This window comes from Rhizophagus irregularis, chromosome 9 (assembly GCF_026210795.1).
Source record: "Rhizophagus irregularis chromosome 9, complete sequence".
NCBI classification, from domain to species: domain Eukaryota; kingdom Fungi; phylum Glomeromycota; class Glomeromycetes; order Glomerales; family Glomeraceae; genus Rhizophagus; species Rhizophagus irregularis.
The window spans coordinates 2,376,432-2,402,565 of record NC_089437.1 but is presented as its reverse complement, the minus strand read 5'-3'; the positions used below and the strand labels follow the sequence as shown (position 1 = coordinate 2,402,565).

The 26,134-nt window shown below is 31.1% G+C and overlaps 9 protein-coding genes across 9 annotated transcripts; 6 read left to right on the top strand and 3 right to left on the bottom strand.

Moving 5' to 3' along the window:
• Positions 1-668: 668 nt before the first annotated feature.
• OCT59_029571 (uncharacterized protein) lies at positions 669-2,078 on the top strand (the record flags this gene model as incomplete). Its single annotated transcript, XM_025315639.2, has 1 exon — positions 669-2,078. The coding sequence occupies one exon, from the start codon at positions 669-671 to the stop codon at positions 1,791-1,793; it is 1,125 nt and encodes a 374-aa protein (XP_025182316.1). The 3' UTR covers positions 1,794-2,078.
• Positions 1,149-5,314, bottom strand: OCT59_029570 (uncharacterized protein; the record flags this gene model as incomplete). Its single annotated transcript, XM_066144806.1, has 10 exons — positions 1,149-3,065; positions 3,143-3,314; positions 3,387-3,543; positions 3,615-3,766; positions 3,842-3,924; positions 4,004-4,013; positions 4,106-4,267; positions 4,334-4,606; positions 4,692-4,811; positions 4,886-5,314. 10 exons carry the CDS (start codon positions 5,312-5,314, stop codon positions 2,071-2,073), a joined length of 2,553 nt encoding a protein of 850 aa, XP_065994766.1. The 3' UTR covers positions 1,149-2,070.
• Positions 5,315-6,096: 782 nt separating this feature from the next.
• OCT59_029569 (uncharacterized protein) lies at positions 6,097-8,931 on the top strand (the record flags this gene model as incomplete). The annotated part of the gene is made up of 12 exons (XM_066144802.1): positions 6,097-6,249; positions 6,329-6,428; positions 6,504-6,598; positions 6,670-6,702; positions 6,790-6,891; positions 6,957-7,154; positions 7,231-7,301; positions 7,391-7,489; positions 7,570-7,640; positions 7,710-7,846; positions 7,984-8,120; positions 8,217-8,931. The coding sequence occupies 12 exons, from the start codon at positions 6,097-6,099 to the stop codon at positions 8,611-8,613; spliced, it is 1,593 nt and encodes a 530-aa protein (XP_065994765.1). The 3' UTR covers positions 8,614-8,931.
• On the bottom strand, positions 8,899-9,802 carry OCT59_029568 (uncharacterized protein). Its single transcript, XM_025315637.2, has 3 exons — positions 9,514-9,802; positions 9,119-9,343; positions 8,899-9,039 (listed from the first exon to the last, which is right to left on the bottom strand). Exons 1-2 carry the CDS (start codon positions 9,728-9,730, stop codon positions 9,219-9,221), a joined length of 342 nt encoding a protein of 113 aa, XP_025182312.1. The 5' UTR covers positions 9,731-9,802; the 3' UTR covers positions 8,899-9,039; positions 9,119-9,218.
• A 1,108-nt stretch (positions 9,803-10,910) lies between these two features.
• Positions 10,911-13,499, top strand: OCT59_029567 (uncharacterized protein; the record flags this gene model as incomplete). The annotated part of the gene is made up of 6 exons (XM_025315636.2): positions 10,911-11,161; positions 11,247-11,334; positions 11,407-12,376; positions 12,443-12,553; positions 12,647-12,981; positions 13,054-13,499. The coding sequence occupies 6 exons, from the start codon at positions 10,911-10,913 to the stop codon at positions 13,429-13,431; spliced, it is 2,133 nt and encodes a 710-aa protein (XP_025182311.1). The 3' UTR covers positions 13,432-13,499.
• Positions 13,455-15,149, bottom strand: OCT59_029566 (uncharacterized protein). The gene is made up of 3 exons (XM_025310448.2): positions 14,343-15,149; positions 13,965-14,260; positions 13,455-13,887 (listed from the first exon to the last, which is right to left on the bottom strand). The coding sequence occupies exons 1-3, from the start codon at positions 15,059-15,061 to the stop codon at positions 13,496-13,498; spliced, it is 1,407 nt and encodes a 468-aa protein (XP_025182310.1). The 5' UTR covers positions 15,062-15,149; the 3' UTR covers positions 13,455-13,495.
• Positions 15,150-15,228: 79 nt separating this feature from the next.
• On the top strand, positions 15,229-17,667 carry OCT59_029565 (uncharacterized protein). The gene is made up of 5 exons (XM_025315635.2): positions 15,229-16,189; positions 16,258-16,594; positions 16,668-16,817; positions 16,893-17,282; positions 17,359-17,667. Exons 1-5 carry the CDS (start codon positions 15,364-15,366, stop codon positions 17,486-17,488), a joined length of 1,833 nt encoding a protein of 610 aa, XP_025182309.1. The 5' UTR covers positions 15,229-15,363; the 3' UTR covers positions 17,489-17,667.
• Positions 17,668-18,061: 394 nt separating this feature from the next.
• Positions 18,062-20,366, top strand: OCT59_029564 (uncharacterized protein). Its single transcript, XM_066144786.1, has 3 exons — positions 18,062-18,143; positions 18,257-19,962; positions 20,147-20,366. The coding sequence occupies exon 2, from the start codon at positions 18,267-18,269 to the stop codon at positions 19,944-19,946; it is 1,680 nt and encodes a 559-aa protein (XP_065994764.1). The 5' UTR covers positions 18,062-18,143; positions 18,257-18,266; the 3' UTR covers positions 19,947-19,962; positions 20,147-20,366.
• Positions 20,367-21,366: 1,000 nt separating this feature from the next.
• Positions 21,367-26,016, top strand: OCT59_029563 (uncharacterized protein; the record flags this gene model as incomplete). Its single annotated transcript, XM_025315634.2, has 1 exon — positions 21,367-26,016. The coding sequence occupies one exon, from the start codon at positions 21,367-21,369 to the stop codon at positions 26,014-26,016; it is 4,650 nt and encodes a 1,549-aa protein (XP_025182307.2).
• Positions 26,017-26,134: the final 118 nt, after the last annotated feature.

The window sequence follows — 26,134 nt, the reverse complement described above, 5'->3', positions numbered from 1 at the left end:
TCTTGCAATTTTTATTTCATTTATAAAATTTGTTATAAATATATTATGAACAAGAGCTTTTGGGATCTTTAAGCTTAACACTTTACTTTTTATCCTAAGTTTTCAATAAAAAATATTTCAGTATATTTTATATTTAAACTGTAAAATAAAATAATAAATTAATAAATTAAAAAGAAAGTGACATACCTTTCAAGATGAAATTTAAACCAAGCGTGTACATAGCAAATGGAGCTAAAACAGATGAATTAAAATAAATACACCTCGGTTTAGGTTAAAAGTCTACATCCCTAAGGATGCTTGTGTTACTGGAGGTGTTATCGCTGCACCATAATGTCATGTGACCTAATTACTTATCAATCTATTTAAGTGAGACATTGAGGTTTCCACCTTATTATCTAACATATTGACAACTTGCATAAATAATTATATAAATCTAAAATTAAGATAATTTTAATCTAAATATTTTGTTGAGCTATAACTCCGTCAGTATTACCACCATTTGATTCGATAAATGACATCAAAATCTGGGTTATGATCATAGTAAAAGTGATTGACAAGCTGCATATTTAATTAGTAAACATTTGACCCACATGATTTCGGAAAAAATCGCACCAAATTAATTCAAATATTTAAATCTGTAAATCTGTTAATTTATTTTTTTCGCAAGAATGAATCACCAACAATTAGGCCCGGATCAAGCTATAGATTTCAAACGTTACTATTTCTATGGTTTCATAATAAATTTATTGCCAATATATGTATTTTATCCCATAAGAACAGCTAAAACTATTCAACAATCAAATATTGGTACAAGTTCTTCAACTTCATTCTCTAAAGTTGTTACCGAAAGGGTAAAAATAGAAGGAGTTCGTGGTTTATATAAAGGTGTGGGTGTTTACGCGTTAGGTAGTATCGGCGGACGTTTGGTTCATTTTTCTACTTATGATGCATTAAGAGATAGAGTTCATAAAGGAAATGGAAAAAGCCTTGGGCTTGGATGGTTAGAAAGTTGTAGTCAGACTACAATAAATGCATTTTTAGGAACTTTAAGTGCTGTAACAACTTCTAGTTTTATGGTACCTTTTGATGTTATTTCACAACAACTTCAAGTTTCAAAAGCAAATTTATCAACAAATACTAGTACAAATAACATTACTAATTATTCAGCTTTATTTAGAAGACAAATTTCTACTTCTTCAACAACGAAACAACCTACTTTTGTTGTTACAACTACACATGATACGTCTCAAATTCCTTCAAATGTTAATAAACAATTTAATATAAGTAAAATTCTTTTATCAAAGAATTTTATAACTCATCTTAAACCAAAAGATGTACCTCTTCATAGGTTTCTTTATCGCGGCTGGACCGCAGGACTACTTAATACAATATCATTTTTTCCTGCATATTTTTTTACTTATACCTATACATTGGAACAATTAAGACTAAATAAATATAATATTTCATTTTTACCTTCTTCACATTTTTTACTTTCTGTGATGGCAGGCGTTTTGGCTGGTGCTACTGCAACTATTACTTCTGCTCCTTTCGATGTAGTGAAAACAAAAATTCAAATTGCTCGTAGAGCTGGACAAGGTGAATTAAGATGGTTGAATGTTGCTACAAGAGTTGTAAGAACTGAGGGTATAAAAGGTTTATTTGTAGGATTAACTGCAAGATTATGGATTATAGTTCCATTAGGAAGTTTAAACTTCTGGGTTTTTGAAAAAGTTAGAGAATGGAGTATTGTAAATTCAACATTGAATGATGAAAATGAAAAAAATGAAAAATAATATGATTATAATATTTCTTTTTTTAAGTCAAATATTAAATAGATGTAAATTAGACAAGTAAATAGATAAATTAATTTAATTTATAATATGGCTTAATGTCCTTTTCCTTAAAAGAATTTATTATAATTCTCAAATATTAATTTTAAGTCGTTATTTATGTTTAGTTAAACCGGGTTAAATAATACTTTAATAATAATTACATACAAATATTCAAATAAATAATAATAATTTTATATCATTCCAAATTTTTAAATAAATAAATATGTAACTGCAAATTTTAACTCCATTCTCCATTACTGATTATATTATTACCATCATTATAATTATTAACTAATTTTGCATCAATGTCACCATTGAATGTATTTAGCATACCAGCAGAACCGTTGTCTTGAGGTGTCCATATATTTGAAGTATTGGTATGTTGTTGTCGGGTTATATTATTATTCATAATTACATTTTGACCACCAAAAATTGGAGGATTGGGTGATGCTGTAGGATTTGGTGATGTTGAGGCTGAAGTATTTGACGGAGAAAGAGTAGAAAATAAGATATTTGCCATTGAAGGGTTATTAGAAGGTTGTTGTTGATATTGTTGGTTCACAATTGATGGATCATTAGAAGGTTGTGATCTATCACGAAATCCATTGTTAAAAGTGTCCATAGTAAATGTAAAAGGGAAATTGTCCTTGTCATCAGTCCACAACGTTGATTTATTATCATTTTTATTACGTTGACGATTATTAACAGGTCTCTTGCCTTTATTTGCGATATATGAAAATTCTTTCCTATATTGATCTGGATTAAGCATCATGTATTCTCCTGCTCGTGCTTGTGTGTTTTTAGCTTCCTCTTCTTTGGCTTTATCCAACCATTCCTGCAACTTTTCTTCTCCATCCAATCTGCCCTCCCTTCCTTCTTGTGCCATAAATCTTCTTCTTGCAATATCTTTTACATTCTTTTTAATTTCTTTTAGCCTTTCTACCATACTTTCAGCTTTAGTATCTCCCCTTTGAGCCGTCCAAGCTAAAACACGTATGGCAGGTGCAATGGAAAATAATGCTGTACAAGATTGCTCATAAAATTCCGGTACAGAATTCATTAACACGTCAAGCCAATGAAGAAGTATGGTAGCTGCATGAATGCAAATAGTTCGAGATGATGCACGAGATGCATCATCTGATGTCATCGAATTTGTTGGATTTACCGTAAACATAGTTAAATTTCTACTATGAAGAAGAATAAGTACTGTCCAAAATAAAGTATGCATTTCTCCTATTTAATAAAGTGCGAAAAAAAGATTAATAATTAATAATAAATAAATTAAATAAATTATACGTAATTTATTTTACCTCCAATTGTACCCAATAAGCTTCCTTGTACATCTTGAGCCATTTCTTCAAATTTTAACCAGTGGGGTAGAGTATAAAACCATCTACCCAATGCGGCATCTAGGAATCTAAATTGATTTTCTTCACGTCGACTTCCGGCTATTTTTGCACGTCCATATAAGTACTTGCGTACCTAATTAAATCATATTTATGTTTTTCAACATTATTGCAAGATAAAAATCAAACTTAAGAAATTGTTTCTTACCTGTGCAAAAATACGTAATAAATTAATATGAAGAACCCATGCAATGTGTAACCGTGTTTCATCATCTGGTTCGGGATCTGACGGTATTGGAAGAAGATCAACATCACAAGTTGCTTCGTCAATAGCACTAGGACGACCATAACATGCTGATACCCAACTAAAAATATAAATGTAATTATTATACATCACTAGATTTTTTTTGTTTATATATATAGTTAGGATATTTACGTTTCAGCAATAAAACATCCCCAGAAAGCCATATCTCTCATTTCTTTAACTTCATCGTTCATTTTAATTTGTTGATTCTTGATTTTACGATGTAATCCCAATTCAAATGTCATTTTAGAAGCCATCCCATGAAAGATCCATGCAGATCCCATCTTCGGAAAAAGACGATCTTTATAAGTAAGTTACCAGTCATGTGTAAATATCAAATTAATATATAACCTAAATACCTTTCTTGTATGAAGGCCAATTATAAATAAGCTAATAACAGTCAATACATGGGGAGTTTGAAGGCAGTGATTTTGCAACAGTGCTGTTACAAAGATTACAAGGTACTTTTATTAAATGAGATGATATATGTATTTCTAAACGAAAATTATGAAGATTATTACCTAATGCTCTCTAAATTAAGGAAATATTTATAACCAAATTTATGCAATTTGTTAATTTAATTAAAATTAATTATGTCCAAAAAAAGCTCATAAATTACATACCTGATGATATATACGTCCGTCCCGCATACTAACATCTGGGTGAAAAGGAGAAGCTGCAAAAAATATGCTATTTAACAGAAGAAAATGTTGTGGCCTCGATAAATCTTTTATACAATCGAGAACCACCTTTTTCTTCAGATGAGGAAAATGACGATATACTCTCTAAAAAGACAATAATTTTAATAAATCACACATGAATTTTATTATAAAATCTTGTACAATGTTCACCTTATAATATATGTCGATCAAACTCTCTACATTTTCAGGTTTTGGTAAAACTTTCAAATATGATTCAACGGAAGATAGATCATCGGGATATTGAGGAATAATCTGTTCTTCGCCGCCATCACTCAACATTAGTAAAGAACCCGTACCAACATATCGAGTAGACTCATAGATTTTCAAGCTATTATCGAATTTATCTGCAAGTTGATCAACGGGATCTTGAATAGGCAAGCCAAAATTCGCAGTATATGACATTGAATCTGTAACCGGAACTGTCTAGTATGTCACAATTTTGATGACAAAATTAATTATAATATCAAACGTAATAAATAACAAAGTTACTGATATAAAAAATATAAACCTCTGGTTGTTTAGGTTTAGGTAGTGAAGCAGCTAACTGAGTCGAAAACTGTAATGTTTCCTCAGATAAATTTTGATTAAGACTAGGTGGAGGACTTGATTCGTAAAAATTGTTCCAATTCTTAAAATTGAAAGAAATTATGTAAATATAATTTTAGAATCATTCGTTAAAAAAATAAATCAAAGAAATCTTACATAAACTCCACTAGCCATAAAGTTTTCATCAACTGCACCGTTTTGTATAGCAAAATTCATATTACCACCCATATTGTCATTTGTATTTGAAGACGTAATTGCTGTACCCCCGTTTTTCATAACGGCCATTTCCAAGAGTGATTCCATATGATCCAGCTGTTGGAACTGTACAGATTGAATGTCTTCAATCTGTTCTGCCAATATTTCAACCTCAGTCTTTGGTCGACCACGTTTAGAAGACGCTGAGAAATCATAAGTACAATCTCGTTTTGACTTACGGCAAGTACCACATACGGGTCTTTCTTTGTCACATTTTACCTTACGTTGTTTACAGTTGTCACATGTCTCTATAGGTTTGAAACGTTTATGAGTCGCTGAGGTAGTATTGGGTAAGTTAATAGGCGGTTGTATTTTTGGAGGTATGTTCATTTGGCTTATTTAGTAGAATGGGAACAAAGCAACGATACTTTAAACTAGTGATTCGAACCTTAACACTAAATAAATGGAGCTTTAAAGTTCGGTTTTCCTATCTAAAGGTCCAAAAAGACATTTGACGTTTAAAATTTAAAACCAGGTACGAAAGGTTTTTTTTAACCTTTGAATTGAGAATTATTCCAGAGTTTTAGTATAGTAGGACAAAGACTATTTTTGGAGTTCTTATTCATAACTCCACTCTCTTAGACAGTTACTTTAAACTATATGAACAATCAATCAATTCTATTAGAAGTAGGCAAATTCTAAAAAAAATGTGGCTGATAATTGCGACCATTAACTCATCTTTTTTTTTGTTTTCGATTAGTAATTGAAGGAATTTTAATTAAAAAAAAATGATTTTTTTTTTCTAAATACAATGTCATTATCTTTTACCTTGCATTGCTGATTTTCACGGTCATACTATTTTTTTATCATGCAATTAAAAAGCCAGCTGATCAGCATTTTCACGGGCCCTTAACTTTATAACTAGGGTAAGTGATACAGAGATACCGATTTGCTAAGCCACCGTCACCGTGCGAGACGCAAAATGTATCGTTTTTGAACAACTGATTGAGAATTAATTTATATCACACCCCAGTTAAACCGTATTTTACAATTTATTAATATGCATTGGCGTGATAAATAGAAGGCGACGAAGACTTTTTTGTTAAAGATTAAATAAAACAAAAAATTTAGAAATTCAACCTTCTATTTTTTTTTTAACGCGTTTTTAAATAATGACTTCTCAAACAGAAAAAAATACAGCCGAAGAAGACTCGGACATAATCGAATTTTTGAACCGTAAATTGGCGAATCTTACAGTGAATTCTGATGCTACGGAAGTTCTCGGGAGCAGCGACGGTTTACCAGTTTGTGAAGTTTCAACACTAGTTCGTGTTCTAATAGTTACAAATTTTTTACGCTATTAAGTTCAAAATTTTTTAAACAACTCTTTTACTTTGTTGTTAGCTACCACAATACTCACAGGAAATTTTATCTGCTCTTTATTCTAACAATACTGTGTTACGACTCGCTGCAGTTGTTAGACTTCGTAAATATTTATCTTTGCGTGAGTATGAAGCTTTATCCCCTCTTTTTATCGATTAATTCGAATTTATTTGATTTACTTTTATTTCCATTATAGAGAATGTTGATGAAAGAGTCGATAATGTCCTCTCATTGAACATAATATCATTATTAATTGAATTGCTTGAAAACTTCGATGATCATTTATTACAGGTAACTTTTTTTACATTAGTATTCGGGTAGTTATTTTACGTCAAGATTATTTAACTTTTTCTTTTATTCAGTATGAAACAGCCTGGATAATCACCAATATAGCTGTAAGGATTTTTTATTTTATTGATGAAATTTATGTCCTTTCAATATTATGTTATAATTTAGTAATTAATTCGTAAGGTCCTTTGTAGGCTGGCTCTACACAACATACTGAAGCTCTTGTTGCAGGTGGTGTAACACAACACCTTATTAAAGTGTTATCAATTTCCAACAATATTGAAGTTCAAACTCAGGTAGTGGTCTTTTTTTTTATAAAACAATTATTTTAAATATCTATTAATTGTAATTCATATTAAAGATCATATGGGCATTGGGCAATATTGCCGGAGATGGAGCTGTATTTAGGCATATTATATTATCTGCAGGTGTACTGGATCCTTTACTTTATATTTTATCAAATTATGAAATATATGATTACATGGCCGTAAGAATCACAGTTTGGGCTACTGCAAATATGTGTCGTGGTTGTCGCTGTTCAGATCCATCATGGTCATTGGTAAATTTTTACAATGATTTTTCGTATATATTTCAACAAATAATTAATATATTTATGTTTGGTATAATATTAATAGATTACACCAGCTTTCCCTATTCTGGCTAATATGGTACAGCTTAATGACGCGGAAATTATTTCTGATGCTTGGTAAGTTATGATAAATATTAAAGTATTTTCATTGTCACTATACGGATTTGCCCTTATATGAACTAATGATGAACCAATAATTTAAAAAGTTGGGGAATGTCTAGAATATTGAATGGCACTCATAAGCATAGAGAACATGCTTTAGTAAGTGACAATTCATTATGTCGTCGCTTAGTAGATCTTCTTAGGTAACAATTAATATTAGACATTACATAATTTTTTGATTTGTTACTTTTTTTTTCAAATAATAATTTAATTATATTTCTAGGGAGGATAGTCTTACATCCACTGTACATTTGCCTGTGTTACGAACATTAGTGAATATCGCATCAGGGGCAGGTAAGTTAATATTTGCGTAATAAATATATACAAAAAAAAAACTTACTTAAATTACTGTTATTATATTAGAAAAACAAACGCAGGCAGTGATAGATGCCGGAGCATTAACTGTTTTAACAACGTCATATTTATCGACTAAAAATTTAACGCTAAGGAGAGATGCATGTCTTGCTGTATCAAATGTAGCTGCTGGCACATATTGTCAGGTAATTTGTTTTCAATTGACACGAATTTAGTTCAATTTTTAAAAAAAGAAAAAATTTCCACTAACGTATTGTTTCTTTGATTGAAATTGACGTGAAGTTATTTTATTTATTTTTATTTTTGTTTTATCATCTTTTAGGTAAACGCTGTATTAAATGAGCCAAATTTAATGGAAAATGTTGTCGCTTTGCTTTGGGACAGTGATGTGAAAGTTGTGAAGGAAGCATGCTGGGTTTTAAGTAACTCTACGAGTTTGCATGATTCTGGTCACATCAAGTATAGTATAAAATTTATTATGCTTTTTTTTATTTTTTATTTTTTTTTGAGGTGCCAATTTAATTAAGTTATCTAATTTCTTACAACTTTTAATAGCTTAATCTTACAATATGATATCCTTACTCCTCTTCTTCATCATTTACGTAATCCATCAACACCTCAAGAGATAATGAACAAACTTATTGACACGTTAATTAATATTCTTTCAGTTGGTGATATGTCCAGTTCTTCTCCTCCTCCACCTTCACAAAATGCATATGCTGATCAATTAGCAGCTTCAGGATTAGTTAAAGCGTTACTTATCGCTCACAACCATCAAGGATTGTCGGAAACAATAAAAGAGAAAATAAGAAGTTTATTAGAAAGATGGTTCTATGGATATTTGCGTAGCAATGAGCAAGGAAATGAGGATGATGATGGAATAGATATAGCGTCCATTGAGGAGCGTGTTGGTAGATTAAGAATTAATATGGAAGGTGTTGATGTCTTTTAAATATTTGAAATATGGTAAATATTATTATTATCATTTCACTTCTAAATAGTAAAAACTAGTGATCAGTGATATAATGTTATATTTTTATGTATAAATATTGTAGTTTTGGACAAACAGACATTTATTGAAATATAGAATGTTTAACTTCAAAGGTTCGATTATTATTAATTTTTTAAAGGTTATACTTTCACTATCAAAAATAATACGTATAACATTAGTCCTGATAATGTTGCTATTAACGAACTTATTTTAAATTTAAATATATATTATATAATAAAGTGTTAATTATAGTATTAGAAAGAGTTTATTAATCTAATTAATTAGTTCATGCCAACCTTTTATTAGATTTTACTTTATTTGAAAAATTGTTTTTATGGAAAAGAATAAAAAAAAATTACCAACGATAACTATAATACATAATCCATACTTATAAATAAAAAAAGAAAAAATGTTAAAATAATCAAATTAATAAAGGTGAAATAGCATTATCAATGTCAAGACTTACAAGCATTTATACAGAATTTACGTAGGTTCCAGAGACATCCCTGTAGAAAAAAACTAATTTTTCAAAAACGCAATCTCTTTTTCACCAAAAACGATTATTATTAAAAATGTATTAAACTATTCCGTTTCTTTTTCCTTGAGAGTTTTTTTCTTTTCCACTGTTGATGTCTACTATTCCTTGGCCCACTTGTAGAGATCTTTGGAGCATCAGTATCAATTATCATATCTTCTTGAGGCATAATTGAAATTAGCCGCAAATTAAAAAGAAATTACAAAAAGAACTTAGTTATTAGTTCCCTTTAACAACTTTTGACATCACATTCATCAACCCTTCAATGTTTGTTGAATCAATTATTTCTGGATCAATCAGCCCTAATATTGTATAACATAACGAACCTGAGGTTAAATCTGTTGTTGGACTAAATGTAAAAACTTCTGTTTTATGTTGCAGTAGCGATTGTTCTTGTGAATTTAAAGAATTCGTTTGTTGTTCAGTCTGTGTTTGTTTGGCTGCAAGCCTTTGAGTGCGAGCAGTTTCAACTGGTGCAAAAACGGTTTGTCGTTTTATTGCGCGAAATCGTCTTTTGATCTTGCTGCGCATACCCTTAGCCATTTTGTTAGCTCTAGTCCATGAAGAAAGAGTTTCTTTCGTTTTATACTGCTGGACAAACTGCGCCGCAGTAATAAAATTACTCCGGCTGCTACGCACGTTGATCATTTGATACCAAAAAAAAATTGTGGCTTTTTTTAGTTTGAAAAAAAAAGCACTGTGGCGACCAATCAAAGTCAATATTGCTGAAATTAATACAGTCAACTCCCTTTATAGTTATACCCTTTGGCTATATTTAACTTATATAATCATTATTTATATTTTAAAATATTATGCTATTAAAGTAAATCACTGGTTTGAATTTAAAAAAGGAAAATTTCGTTATATAAAGTTATAATTCTAGCTAATACTACAAATTTGGCTATCATATATGATATACTATTGATATCAGATATAATTAACAAGGTAAATGCATAATAAAAATATTGAATTCATTATTGTTTATATTGTTTATATATGAGTCCTATTTAACAATGCAATTATTTTATTATAAAAAAAACTAAACATAATAAAAGAAAGCATCAATTTTCATCAAGTAAAAAGTTGGTTATTAGAATCTACTTTCTGGTTTACAATTCAAGTCATTGAACTATTTTGAGATACTTTTTAAAAATGCATGCATCCTCTGCCTTAAATTCATCTATTTCTTGCTATTCAAAGATTGAATGAATCAATAATATTTCATTAATGTGAAACCAATTAGAAATTGGGGATGGGCTTTTTCGGTACGCGTTTCACCAATAGAATGGTTTATACCGAAAAATGCAACCGACCGGGGCTAGTGATTATAACCGATTCGTGATTATGGAGAGGTAAATATCGGGTGCTTACAGAGGTTTGATTGTAGAAGTGATTGTATGGAGGTCTGACTGGTATTGTTTGTTTTTTACGTATATAAATTTTGAGCAGACCAAAAAATCAACTATGAACAGGTTTTCCTGATCAATAAGTTATAAATAGCCCAGTTCAATTCCGGTATGCATCCCTGTTGGTGAACACAAAAAATCAAAAAAATCAGACAAATCTAAACTGTTGAGTACGCGTGAGCACGAGCCAGATTTGGGGAAAAAAATAGTATGCCGATCAAAGAAATTGAAACAACGATGCTTAAAAAACGTGTCAGTACCTAAAACGATTCTAAAAAATAATTTTCTCTTTCTCCCTCTTAAAAAAGTTTGTCGTTATGCCTTCTCTATTAACCCGTTCAATTTTGTTTAAACCAACGCGAAAGTTTTTAATTTCTACAAAATATAAGGGTTTTTACCAGTATCGTTTTTTTGCAACGGAAGCCAATGATCAAAATCTTATAGAAAAAATTGTACAAAAGTACGCGTTAAATTTATCACCAGGTTCAAATGTTAAAAGTGGAGATTTTGTAACTATTCAACCTGAGCATGTAATGACTCATGATAATACTGCTGCTGTAATGACAAAGTAAGTTCACTGGGAAGTATTTGCTAAAGTTTTTTAATTTTTAATTTTATTTATTTATTCTTTATATACCTTTTAAATTATTCAGGTTTAAAAGTATAGGTGCGCAAAAATTTAAATATCCTAGTCAAGCAGTATTTACTTTAGATCATGATGTACAAAATAAATCCGAGAAAGTAAGAGGACATAAATAACACGTTTCCATTTATTAAATCAATTTATTGATTATTTTAATCTATTTTGCTTAGAATTTAGCAAAATATAGTTCAATTGAAAGATTGGCAAACCTCCACAACGTAGACTTTTACCCTGCAGGAAGGGGAATTGGACATCAAATTCTCATTGAAGAAGGTTATGCCTTCCCATATACTTTAACTGTAGCATCTGATTCACATTCTAATATGTATGGTGGAATTGGATGTTTGGGAACACCGATCGTTCGAACTGATGCCGCGGCAATATGGGCAACTGGAAAAACTTGGTGGCAAATTCCCCCTGTTGTAAAAGTAGAACTCAAAGGCAAATTGCCTGATGGAGTAACGGGAAAAGATGTTATAATAAGTTTGTGTGGAATGTTTAATAATGATGAAGTTTTAAATTGTGCTATAGAGTTTGCAGGTGAAGGAATTCGTGGACTTAGTTTGTCAGAACGATTAGCTATTGCTAACATGACAACGGAATGGGGCGCATTAGCTGGTGTCTTTCCGGTTGATGAAACTACTATTATGTGGCTTCGTAACAGAGTTGAAAAATTAGAGCTTACGAGATTTGAAAATAAAAATTTAAAACCTATATCAGCAGGACAGCCATTCAAACATCCTAGAATTAATAATGAAAGGATTGATAAGATTGAAAAGAATCCTTTACGCGCTTCGTCTAATGCTTACTATTGTAAATATTTATCATTGGATCTTTCGACACTTTCTCCATGTGTCTCTGGTCCTAACTCTGTTAAAGTTTCAACGCCTCTTGTTGAACTTGAAAAACAAGATATTAAAATTCAAAAAGCATACCTTGTTTCATGCGTTAATTCACGTGCTGAAGACCTACATTCGGCTGCACAGGTTATTAAAGGTAAAAAAATAGCGGATGGGGTTGAATTTTACGTAGCAGCTGCAAGTAGTGAAGTACAAAAGGATGCCGAAGCCAATGGTGATTGGAAAGTATTAATTGATGCTGGAGCAAAGATATTACCTGCTGGTTGTGGACCATGTATTGGTGAGTTTACATCACGATTAAAATTAATATTAACTTAAAGTGACACTCCTTCTTTTGCAAAATTAGGTCTTGGTGTAGGTCTCTTGAAAGATGGCGAAGTTGGTATTTCTGCAACCAATCGAAATTTCAAGGGTCGGATGGGTTCGCCGAATGCGTTAGCTTATCTTGCATCACCAGGTAGTTTAGTTAGTTAATTATATTTTCGAGTTTATAAATAATTTTTTCAGTTTTATTTTAATAAATGTATGTACAAAAATACAAAAACATTAGCTGTAGTTGCGGCTTCTGCAGTAGCTGGTAGAATTGTAAGTCCAGCTTTCCTGTCCACATCATCATACACTTTTCCCGCTCATCAAACTCCAATAATAACTTGCGATATTAATCAGTCTGAACAACCTATTGAAACATCATCAATTATTGAACCTACAATTCCTGGATTTCCGGGAACAATTAAGGGAGAATTGATATTTTGTGATGCGGATAATTTAAATACTGATGGGATTTATCCCGGTAAATATACTTATGTTGATGATCTTACACTAGAACAAATGGCTAAAGTTGTTATGGAAAATTATGATCCTAAGTTTGCAAATATTGTTTCCAAGGTAATAAATAAATCGGAATGTATTTTAAGTATATTTATTAGTATAGTATTATTTATTTTTATTTATTTATAGGGAGACATTTTAGTTGGTGGATTCAATTTTGGTTGTGGATCATCAAGGGAACAAGCTGCTACTGCAATTAAAGCAAGTGGTATTGCTCTTGTTATTGCTGGTTCCTTTTCCGAGACATTTAAAAGAAATTCCATAAATAATGCTTTACTTTGTCTTGAAGCACCCGATCTTGTGCGTTTATTAAAAAACAAATATGGCTCAAAAGAGCTGACGACACGCACAAAATTGAATACCGAAGTTAAAATAGCAGAAGGTAAAATAGTAGTTAAAGGATTAAATGAACCAAAAACTGTATTCAAGGTTGGTATTTTAGGGAGAAGTGTTCAAGAGTTATGGGTAGCCAATGGATTGGAAAATTGGGTAAAACAAAGTATGTAAAAGAATTAAAAATGTAACAATGTTTAACATTTCTTATTTAAATAAAGACTTTTCAATAAATGTGTCAATAAGCAGGACTAGTAGTAGCAGAAACTCCATCAATAGGATTAGCTGCCGTTGTTGGAGTTGTGACTGTGCTGCTAATTTCCGTTTCATTCGAATCTACAGGAAAAGTTAATTTTTCTTCTTCTGCAGTTTCGACTGTTGTCAATTGTGCTGCATTATTATTAGTATTCGAATTAGAAGGAGACATGCCTACAAATCCTCTACGGTCTCTGCGTCTCATGAATAATTTCCAATTATTTTTTAATTTTCCTAATATTCGATCCATATCTCTTTGTTTATCATCGTCAGAAAGAACGGAAGATAAAATATAAGACATTTGCAGCATACGAGCTGCAGTATCTGTAACCGGAATTCCTGAATCGAAATCATGGAATAACTTATTAAATGCATCTGAAAAAAATTATTTTAGGAGAGTTAATTTTGAAATCTTCCAGGTCATGTGTATTTAATTTCACAATATAAAGTACCTTCCACTCGATCACCCATAGGTAAAATTACATGATCTCTAAAACTCATCAGTACTAAACGTCTAATATTCATATTCTCTTTTTGTACCGAAGATTGTATTAATAATGGAAGAAAAACGCCTTCAAAATAAGGTATAACAGTGCCAAAGAAAAAGGACCATAATTCAACTAAACGAGAAACAAGTTTTTCATCAGGGACTCCACGTAGCTTTCCGTTAAGTGTAAACATTCCTAACTCTAAAAGTTCATTTATATCATCATAAAGCAAATGTAATGGTCGATCGTTCATGTAACGTCTGATTATAAATTATAATAAAATTATCTTTCATAATATATAATTTCTAAAAGTATGTAATTTAAATTGGCTATTATAATTACCTTACCAGATCATTTAAATCTTCAATACATAATTTCAATCCTTCGCCGTTGAACAGTGGCAAAACTTTGACGACTAAGGAACCCCAAGTATCATGTGGCCCAAGTTGTTCTATTCTTTCAAGGTCCTTAGTGTTCACAGAATCATACAATTTACTATGCGTTGTTGAAATTATTGATGGTGTATAAGTTGTTTGAGATAATACAGACGGACTTAGATTAACTTGTATAGAACCTGTAGAAAGAGATTTTTCGTGAAAAGGAGAAAAATAAGAATTAATTGTTGAAGCGGAATTAGATCGTTCCATAAGTGGAAAATGTGATGGATTCAATGATGATTGAGAATTTTGTGTCATCAATGACGAAGAACTTGAGGAAGTAAAACCACTACGATTAGAAAAAGAGGGGGATGTCCTGTAATTAGAATAAAGTTGGTTGGTTTGTGGAATTTGACTAGTTTGATTTTGTTGAAATGTTGCCATTGAAGACCAAGTACCACCTTGTCCTTCTGTGGACATAGACATACTAGAACTATTAGCGGAATTCGAGGCTTGTACATTTGGTCCGTTATAAATGGAAGAAACAGACGGTAAACTTGTACTTATAGGAGCTTGGTGGATTTGTGAAAGCGAAGAAGCAGAAGAAGAAGAAGTGCTTAAAGAATTATTCGTTGGAGTCGATCGAGTAGACTCGGAAGCTTCTTGAATTGGATTTAAACTCATTGCGTTTTTTGCATTTGTTTGCAGAAAATACGAAATCCTTTGGTAAATAAATTAAACAAATGAAAATTTCGGTCTAAATTTATAGCTTAGTGAAAGAAATTGGAGGGAAAAATTTAAAGATTATAAATTGAATTAAGGTCAATCATTGCTAAATCGATACCAATCTCGTTCTCTTTATGCAGATAACCTTAAATTAAAGTTGTACGCACGGACCAAGAAATTAAAGTTTATCTCCATATTATACTTAACTTTGTAAATTAGAAAATTTAATATCGTTAAAAACTTTCAATGAGAGATTGAATATGGTAAATTCTCTACTTGCAATACTACTTGTCATTAATAGCAGTAGAGGAAGCCATTTCGTTTTTCATTACCCGAAAGTTCCTCAACGACGTGATGAAATTGAACAAGTCAGAAGAGAAAGTGACCTAGATGAAGAATTTGGAGACGACTTGCTTGAAAATGATGTAATAACGTGGCCATATGGTCCAACCGAAGACTTTGATAATCGGTCATTTCGTTCAAGACTTGAAGAAGATAATGAAGAGTATGATTTTAATTCAAAAAAGCAGGCTAATAATAATACTGGAAATGATGAGATTGAACGTAATGAAATGAATCAATTATTTGGGTTCGAAACTAGATTATTAGCAGACATATTTTGTCCTAGACATAAAGGCCTGGCAAAATTTCAGCTTTCAATCGATGATTTGACTTTTGTTGGTCAACCAGTTTTTCTTAAAACTGCTGATACCAATAAGAGAGGAACTTATAGTGGAGACAGGGATTTAAGAAAAAAAATTGATGATAATGATAATAGCACAGATTTGGATAATAATGAAGAATTACAAGAGCAGTTATCTGACGCTCAAAACGAAGAACAAATACCTCCGAGCGTTGCATCTGACATCACTTCTTCAACCCATTCTATGCAACAGCATCTACATGTAACATTCTTTCATCTTGTGTTTGTTCTTGAACCACCTGAACTGGAGTTATGTAGACAAGTAGATGATATTTACAATAATATTATTACAAAACTAACAGCAGCACTTCGGTATGAGCAATTACGTTGTGATTATGTCGGGAAAGAAACAGAATTAATATTGTCTTTAAGAGAAAATTCTGGTAAAAATAATATTATTTTTGATACAACAAATATTTATTAATTTAATAAGATATGTTCAAAATCATAGGTACATCTAACTTGGATGAATTAATGGAAATTACATTGGAGAAAAGTTCATTAGCGCGAACAATTCGAAAAGTATATGATGCAATTTCAAATGATTGTGTTGCACATATACTTATAAATGATTATATTGATTTATCTTTACAAATTCCTCCACTCGTCCCAACTATTAATACTCACGATAATGATATAATCGGACATGAGTATGCTCATTATCCTGTTATTGCACCATATCATACTTTGCTGCTTCTTGAAGATCCAGAAGAAATCTTAAAAAATATGCCATTAGATGCTAATCCAACGTTGGTTCAATTGGTACAAATTTTGACCCCCACACAACGGTATGGCATAATGTGATAATATCTAGGTTGTCCAAAATTCAGGATCTTGAAAACAAACCTTTTGTTTATATAGATTGGCCGATTTATGTACTGTGTTGGATTGCTCTTTGGCACAGATATTCCGACTTGCAGCACACTTGATATATTGGCGAAAGGCCAAGATAATTGATGTAATCGGTGTTCGAAACCTCTATGTCGTTTCTCCTACTGCCGATATGAACTCGTAAGATGCTTTTATTAAATAATTTATAATTCACTTTAAATGTTAAATAATCTCATGCATATCTTAATTTTGGAGATTGCCAACTTACATTGAATATTTCAAGCAACACTTTCCTGCATTGGACCTTGTGAAAATTCTCGATTCATTCTCTGTTCCTAAGCCCCAGGTAAATTCCATTAAAGAACATCGTACAATGTACCTCGAAGCAATAACCTACTTGTTAAGAAATGACCTGGTTGTACAATTACACGCATATATTTTGGTTATGGTACCGCGATATATAAAAATGGGATTTACTCAGGCAGAATATGAGGAAAAATTGAGAAATTCTGGGGATAGCGAATTTAATTCGAGTTATGATACCGCTATAATTTCCCCAGTAGAAAAGGCATCAGATAGTGAAAGAGACTGGTTAAATAATTTTGTAGCGAATCACCCCAAAGAGACTGTCTCACTTTTCGAAAGGTTCGTAAAAATCTTATCCTTAGTCATAATGATACCTATTATCTTTATTATTAATTGTTCACTTTTGCGTCTTAAGATTAATTAAATATTTCAATGGAAAACATCACGTTGATGAAATTCTCTTCCGAGAATCGTTAAAGCCAAGAGATTTAAGCAAAATAATAACTTTATTTAGCAAGGATCAGTATATTATTGTATTGTGTTAAAGAGCTAAATCTTTACCTTAATATTTATTGTTCTCTGATAATGTAATATTTAATTTATTTAATTAAAAATAATATTAAACCCTTAATTCATTTTTCGTGTCGCGTAAGTCACGGGATTGTAAAAATTTAGATGAATCTTCCGCATCGGGGAATCGAACCCCGGCCTTCCCGGTGAGAGCGGGAGATCCTAACCACTAGACCAATGCGGATTATTATTTGTTACTAACTGACAAAAAGTTATTTGTAAAATTTGCAATTGCAATATAGGAAATAGTGTTGTTAATCATTTCTTTTACAGCCTAATATAGTTTGTAATTTTAAATGGTTTAGCTATAATCATTATTATCTGCTTTTTCCCTTCTAAAAAACCATAAACTGCTGTTTAATAAATGTTCCTTATTGGTAGTTATTTTTGTTAGGTTATTCATATTGTCGAAAAATTTTTTTTTTCTAAATTTTAGATTACCTTATAGGGAAAATATCACGATTTTATTATTCTTCGTGTAACTTAAAGTGTACAACCAACACAATAATGTTTATTTAAGTTTCAGTTAAAATTTTTCATTTTGATCCGAAAAACACACGTTAAACTAAGTACTCCTTCAGTCATAAATTTGCTACTTCCTATATTTTCGGTTTGTCAAAATAACTTACGGTACATTGATTTGTTAATTTATAGATAAAAATTAAAAAAAGTTTTTTTTTTCAAAAAATTGGTTAATATGTTGTCTTTTTCATGGTTAAAATTTTGTATCATTTATCAAAAAGGGTTAACACTATGATGTCAGATTCAGCGTCCTCACCATTTGACACGTCTTCTCCTTCTTCGTCATCGTCTACCCTTGCTACGACTCCCAACCTTACACATGATTTAAGACGCTCGTCATATTTTTCAACAGCATGCAATAATCCATATCCTACCAAGGCTACGGGTGTTTCACTTAGTTGCAGTTGTTTAGTAAATGCATCAGTGACAGTTGTTCCTAATTATGATGATGATAAACAACCACCAAATTACGTTTACGTATTTGGTGGATTTAATTTATATACTGATGAAGTTTATAATGATTTATATAGGTTAAATGTATCTGAAATGAAATGGGAAGATGTGATTTATTTAAAAGGTTCACGTCCTTCAAAGAGAACCAATCACTCTGCTTCTTTGTGGAATCAAGACAAAATAATAATTTTTGGTGGGACAGATGAACAGGATCAAAATTGTAACGATGTAGTTATTTTGGATTTGAAAACTATGACTTGGAAACGCCCTGAAGTAGATGGACATGTTCCGTTAGGACGTGCAAGGCATTCAGCTTCCATATATAATGATAAACTTTATATAGTTGGAGGGTATTATACAAATAGCGAAGAGGAAAGGAATTCAGTGTCACCTGATGTTAATTGTTTAAATTTGCAAACATGGACATGGGAAGAACCAATTACATTGATTCCAAGACATTCGCACGATTCGTTTATTTATCAGAATCGCCTTTATGTATATGGAGGTTATAATGAGGAAATGGATAGGGAAAAATCACTTGTTATTCTAGATCTTCAAACTCAACAAGTTTCAAAGATAGAGATTACGAGTGATTCAGGACCTGAGATGAACGGTCAACATTTTGCTCAAATATATTGGAATCGATTAGTCGTAGTTGTGACACAGAGTTTGAAAGTTGAAACGCAAGAAGGTTCAATTGGAGTTTGGGCTTTAGATTTGGATTCCTTTCAATGGCATCAAATTGAAGATGGGGATCGTTTTGTACAAGGAAATTGGCATTATTTCGCTATGGCGGAAAATTGCCCAAGATTTTTCTTATTTGGAATTGATGAAAAAGAATCTGATGAGTATTTTTCAAATGTCCTTTCAATCGATCTTCAAGAATATGGAATGTCAAAAATCCCACCCCCAACGATTGGGTTGGATTTTGCACAATTACTGAATGATTCCACCACTTCGGACTTTATCATTAAATCTAATGAAGATGGTCCTATCATTCATGTTCATCGAATTATCCTACTTGCTAGGTGGCCTCATTTCGGCAATATGATTAATTCAGGAATGACGGAATCATTTAATTCAACTTTAACAATTCCGGAGCCTTATGCAATAGTTCAGGCTTTCGTTTATTACCTTTATACAGATATTATCGAACGACAACTTCCAATTTATACGGTTGCGGACCTTATGATATTGGGTAATATGTATCTTATTCCGCGTTTGACATCACTTTGTTGTGCTCGTCTACAAGAGAATATTAGTATAGAGAATGTTGCTAAAATTTATCATTGTGCTTCAGTTGCTGGGGCTCATGCGTTAAAGAAAAGATCCATGAGATATATTAACACTAATTTCGGTCCAGTTTCCAAAACGCAAGGCTTCAGGTCATTACCAAAAGAGATTTTGTTTGATTTCTTGGATAGTTTACCAGAAAAGGCTAAAATTAGCGTTGAATAAGACTAGAAATAACCCGGTAAGTTTATTTTATTATTAAAATCGTACAATAAAAAAAATTTCATTTTTAATATTTAATATTAAATAGTTTTTTAAAACAAAAAAAAACAAAGAGATGACGATTTTATAAAGAGACTTTATATTAGGAATTAAGGTTCTAATACTCAATTTTTTATTGCGGATGAATGGGATCATAATAATAGAAAACTATATAAGAAATAATAGAATTTAGTTTTGCTGGTTTTTTTCGGCCAGGTATGTTCATAGTTGTAAATCTTTTTCACGTCCTAGAGTTTCTTTCTTTGGTAGTGAATATTTTTTCCATAGATTAAATCATTCTTAAAAAAATATAAACGGGTTTTTTCTTTCTTTGTATAAAATTATTAAACGAATAAAAAAAAATATACATATATATGATAAACGAAAAATCTGCAAATACATGTAAATTTTAACTAATAACAATGTATTTGTATCTTTAAGCCAAATCACAAGACGAAACATGAAAAGTATTTAATTGTTTATAAAATATTTTTATTTGTTATACACATTTAATTTTGCCAGATTTTATTACAAGATTAATTTTTAGTTATAAATTTTCCGCATAATCATAATGAAAAATTTGTAATTTGTATTTTATAAGACAGAAATGTCAGAAATTCATTTTTACTTAAAAAAAATATTCAATTATGATAGGTACAGTATTTTTCCTAATTTATATAATTTATAACTTAGATTTGGCAGATGATTCGTCTACAAACCAGATCCAATCCTTATTCATTTTTTTATTGTATATTTTATTGAATATCAAATAAAATAATTTACTTAAATTAATGTTTTATTAAATTACATTTATGTATCAGGAAAAATTTTATAAATTGTGTAACAAATTGAACGAAATCAAAAACAATTTTGTTAATATAAATATATCCGGTATAGTTGAATAATATTAACTGAAACCAAATTAAGGTAACAATTGCAGTACAAAACGTAGTGCTATACATTGTGAGTATATTTGTTATGCATAAAGATTTAAAATCAAAAAAAAAAAAACGCGGTATGTTTAATAAATTTCTATATCAAGTATTGGTACAATTTTAGTTTTTCTTTCTCACTTGTAACATTCTTTTTTTCCTACATTCATAAAAACCTTATAAACTTTCATTCCTTTAAACTTTCACTAGTTCAAAAAAAAAAACAATAATTTTATAAATTACATATTTTCGTTTATATATATTTTTTCCTTTCTTTTTTTGTATAAAATAAAGAAGCAAAGAAAGAAAAGAAATAATATACGAAGAGAAAAATTTCATTCTCATTTCTTCTTGTATTTAACCTTAATAAATTAAAATGAATAAATATTAAATACATGTCTTAGTATCTTGACATTGTCTTTCTAACTATTAATAAAACTTTTTAATTTTAAATGGATAAGAAAAGTTCTTATAATATCGCTTGTAATAATTATTCAAGTAATCAAACTAATAATAATATATCACCTCCACAAATTCATCCTAAACATAATCATCTTCAAGAAGGTTATTTAAACAAAGAATTTCATAATCATTTATCTAAATCGGGACATAATTTGAAAATGGCACATTCAACATACTACTGTAATCAAAATATTCAGAATCAAGATAATTGGAAGAACGGTAGAAGAAATACTGGAATTGGAGCTATTCAATCTTCCTTGCCGAATCAAAGGCGTCCTTTGTCATATCATGAATATAATAATCAATTCATTCCTGTTCATTTATCTCAGTCGACTGCACAGGGAAATAATTATAATACGAGAGGATCATCTTATCAAAAGAGTCATTTTCGTTTAACTCATTCTCAACCATATAATCGAAATGTTTCTTCCGTATTTTTTAATAATCAACAACAAGCGAGTAATTCAAATAACATGGCTCATACTAAAAAACGGCCTCTATCTCCAATGCCACCTATTGAAACTATTTCCTCTAAAAAATATAGCCACGTTGAATATAGTTCTTCTTCGGCAAACAGTAATACTGTTAAATCAATTGGTGGAGAAAATAATATGGATATTACATATACAACAATGACTTCACCTCGTTCAGCATTTACTCCTGTAATCAATAATGACATTAATATTAACCGATCCCAACCCGATCATGTTAATAATCGCAAATCTCTTACAAATAATCGCTCAGCTAAAAGAGAAAAAACTTTAAATCTTAACCCATTGCCCGATTTAATTTATGACATGAGTTACATCGATAAAAAATATAATATTAATTCAAAACATGAAAATGAATCTTGGTTAAAATCCCCAAAAAGTTTTCTTAATAATTTAATTAGAACACCAATTAATTGGGAATCATTTGGACCTGATGATAATAAATTGCATCGTGCTACTTTGACCTTAGAAATTGATGGTTCAATCATTATTGGTCGTGGTGATGCAAAAACTAAAAAAGACGCGGAAAAAATTTCTTACTTGGATGCTTGTTATCAGATTGAATCAAAGGGGTTAATTAGCAATGTTCAAAAATATTCTTCTACTATTAAAAAACAATCATCATCTCAATTACAATCTGGAAAGGAGGTTGACCCAAAGAAATATGTTATAGAGTATTGTGCAATATTTGATCATGTGCCAATTTATAACTTAAACAGTATCGGCCCCGATCACGATTTATGGTGGGAAGCTGTAGTAGAATTACCAAAAGATATAGTTGGCCGTGGTCGTGCTAAAACAAAAAAAGAAGCCGAATTATTGGCCGCCGAAGATTTTAAGAAAAAAGCTGAAGAATATCAAGCATTACACGGCAAAATACCATCACTTTCTGAAAAAAATAATATGTCAGAAGATATAGCAAAAGATTTTATTAAATTTTATTGTAAATATTTTAAATTTAAAAATCCTGAATTTAGCTGTAAAGGTATAGGACCCGGCCATAGCATGAAGTGGGAGGCTTCACTAATAGTTGATGATCATATTATTGGTACCGGTAAAAGATCAAACAAACGTGATGCTCAAACTTCTGCTTATTTAGATGCTGCTATTGCTTTACGTAAGGATTCTCCTGATCTTTGGGAAAAATTTGAAAATGATAGATCAAAAACAAAAGATGCTTCTACCCCAAAACCTGCTCCATACATAAGTGTTCAAATGAGCAACCAAACATACAAAACATTAAACAATTTAGTTTCGGAATTGCAACAAGCTAAGATGTTTCAAAGAAAAGATAAGGATATCATCGCAAATAAAGGAGAAAAGGTGGAAAAGAATAATTTGGATCAAACAGATAACAAGAAAGGAAGTATTAATCAAGAACAATTAAATAGTATCCTTGACACAGAATCTGAACGTCTTTTTAAAGTTTATCAAGATTATCTTAAATCTACCAATACTGAAAAACTTCGTTCTAATCGTTCTCGGCTTCCAATCAGTGATTATACTAATCCTATATTGGATGCAATTGAAAGTAATCCTGTAACTGTAGTTGTTGGTTCAACTGGCTGTGGAAAGACAACACAATTACCTCAATTGATATTTGAAAAAGAAATTATTAAACATCAAGGAGCTCGATGTAATATTATCGTCACTCAACCAAGAAGAATTGCTGCTATTTCGGTAGCGCAAAGAGTTGCCTACGAACGTTCCGAAAGACTTGGGCTTTCTGTTGGATATCAAGTTCGTTTTGAAAGCGTCATGCCAGCTTCGGCTGGAAGTATTTTATATTGTACTACGGGTGTATTTCTACGAAGAATGCATGAAGAAAAGAATGGAAAAGATGTACTAGAAGGAGTTACTCATATTGTTGTTGATGAAGTTCATGAAAGAGATATGAATGCTGATTTTCTTTTAGTTATTTTAAAAAGGATTCTTCACGAAAGACGTCGTAATAAACTTCCTCCAATAAAATTAATCTTAATGAGTGCTACAATTGACACGGGGATTTTTGCTGAATACTTTGGTGATTTCTTCTCTAATGGAAGATGCCCTGTTGTTCGAGTTCCGGGAAAAACTTATCCTGTTCAGCAATATTTTATAGATGATTTTGTATTGAAGCTTCGAGATTTTTATAAACCTCCTCAATTAGACTATGATGAAACGTCGAAATATGTTGATCGTGAAAAGAAATTTCAACCAAGAAAACTTCCACCTACAAAATTTGTTTCATCAAAGGGCACAGTACAAGGGAAAAAATATCTTACAATGGATATAGATAGTGATGAAATTGATAGCCATAGCAGTGAAATCGATGATAATGATACTTCATCAATTGGAGGATTTATTGAACGAAAGCATAGTGATGAACAAATCGATGCAGAAATTCCGTATCATTTAATTTCTTTAGTAATCGCTCATATTGTTCATACAACAGAAGAAGGCGCAATACTTGTTTTCTTACCCGGTTGGGAAGAAATTATGGCTCTTAATCGATTATTAACAACTTCTCCTTATCCACTTGGTATTGATTTTTCCGATCAATCACGTTTTCGTATTCACATGTTACATTCTTCACTTCCATCTTTATCACAACAAGAAGTTTTTGAACCTTTACCAAATCCCAAGATGAGAAAAATTATTCTTGCTACTAATATAGCAGAAACTTCTATAACAATTCAAGACGTTGTGCATGTAATTGATTCTGGCAAGGTTAAAGAAAAAAGATATGATCCATCTAAGCGAATGACAAATCTAGTTACTACTTGGATAAGTCAATCAAATTCACGTCAGCGTTCTGGTAGAGCAGGTCGTGTGCGCGAAGGAGAATATTATGTAATGATGTCACGTGCTAGATATCAAAATCTTGAAGGTTATTCCACACCGGAAATGTTGAGATCTGATTTACAAGAAATTTGTCTTCACATTAAGGCACTTGATCTTCCAGCTTCAATTGGTGATGTTCTTGCACAAGCTATTCAACCACCAGATCATGCAAGTGTTTCAGCAGCTTTAGAAAATTTAAAATCATTGCAAGCGTTAGATTCTGCGGAAGAATTGACTCCACTAGGAAAAGTTTTAGCTACACTTCCCATGGAACCAGGTTTGGGTAAAATGGTACTTTTGGGAGCAATATTTCAATGTTTGGATCCGATCTTAACAATCGCAGCTTGTATATCATCAAAAAGTCCGTTCTTATCACCTCCACAAGCAAAAGATCGAGCTGATGAAATTAAAGTACATTGGGCTCAAGGTTTATCAAGTGATCATTTTGCTATATTAAATGCTTATAAAGCTTGGTATGAACTTCAATCATCAGGAAATTATCACGAAGCTAATAAGTTTTGCACTGATAATTTCTTAAATAGAACTGGTTTACAAACAATCGAACAAGTTAAAATTCAATTATTAAATCTTTTGGAACGTGCAGGAGTTGTACCAAAACATTATCCGCAAAGAGATTATGGTGAACCAAGAGGTCTTGCGTTGGGACCACCTGAATATAATCTGAATTCAAACTGCCTTCCTTTACTTCGGTCATTAATTTGTGCAGGAGTATATCCAAATATTTCTTTGAAGACATCAAAGAAAACTTACCAAACTCGACACGAGAGCATCACATTTATTCATCCGGCATCAGTGAATTATAAAGGAAGAGCAGCGAAATTAGCGAGAAATTACCGTGTTGGTAATGGAATAATAGGAAGCGAATCAGACGAAAGTTTATTTGCACCTATAGGAACTCTTTATGCATATTCAACAAAGATCAAGAAAAGTGGGAAACAAATTTATCTTCGTAGCACAACAAGGATTGATCCATTATCAGTTATTTTATTTGGAGGTGAAACTAAACAAAATGATAGCCTTTTACTTACAATTGATGAATGGTTAACATTTTGTGGTAATGGTAAAATAATTGAATCGATGAATAAATTGAAACTTTTGTTGGAAAATTGTTTAGCTCAAGTTTATGAACGATTGGATACTAACGTTAATAATAGCAACAATTCGGCTTTTGTTCAAAATAATAAACTTAATTTAGCAGGGAAATTGGATGAGGATGACGAAAAAGACAAAGCTAAACTTGTTAGAGGAATCGTTGAAATTTTGGATAAATTAGAACACGATTCAGTGGACAAAACACGTTACTAATATCATTATTTTTTATGATCTCTACAATAATATATTCATTTAGTTATATACAATGTTATATAACTTGTCTAATCATCATCTATACATCTATAGATTCATCATATAAAAAATCATTCTA

Bases quoted from the DNA above. Each gene is read 5' to 3' on its own strand.
- OCT59_029564 (XM_066144786.1), top strand. From the start codon at position 18,267: ATGATGTCAGATTCAGCGTCCTCACCATTTGACACGTCTTCTCCTTCT.
- OCT59_029568 (XM_025315637.2), bottom strand. From the start codon at position 9,730: ATGGCTAAGGGTATGCGCAGCAAGATCAAAAGACGATTTCGCGCAATA. The intron at 9,344-9,513 runs GTTCGTTATGTT...TGCCTCAAGAAG, and splicing joins AACAACAGATTTAACCTCAG to ATATGATAATTGATACTGAT.
- OCT59_029565 (XM_025315635.2), top strand. From the start codon at position 15,364: ATGGTAAATTCTCTACTTGCAATACTACTTGTCATTAATAGCAGTAGA. The intron at 16,190-16,257 runs GTAAAAATAATA...TCAAAATCATAG, and splicing joins GTCTTTAAGAGAAAATTCTG to GTACATCTAACTTGGATGAA. The intron at 17,283-17,358 runs GTTCGTAAAAAT...TTGCGTCTTAAG, and splicing joins ACTGTCTCACTTTTCGAAAG to ATTAATTAAATATTTCAATG.
- OCT59_029566 (XM_025310448.2), bottom strand. From the start codon at position 15,061: ATGAGTTTAAATCCAATTCAAGAAGCTTCCGAGTCTACTCGATCGACT. The intron at 14,261-14,342 runs GTAATTATAATA...ATTTATAATCAG, and splicing joins GATTTAAATGATCTGGTAAG to ACGTTACATGAACGATCGAC. The intron at 13,888-13,964 runs GTACTTTATATT...AATTTTTTTCAG, and splicing joins TATGGGTGATCGAGTGGAAG to ATGCATTTAATAAGTTATTC.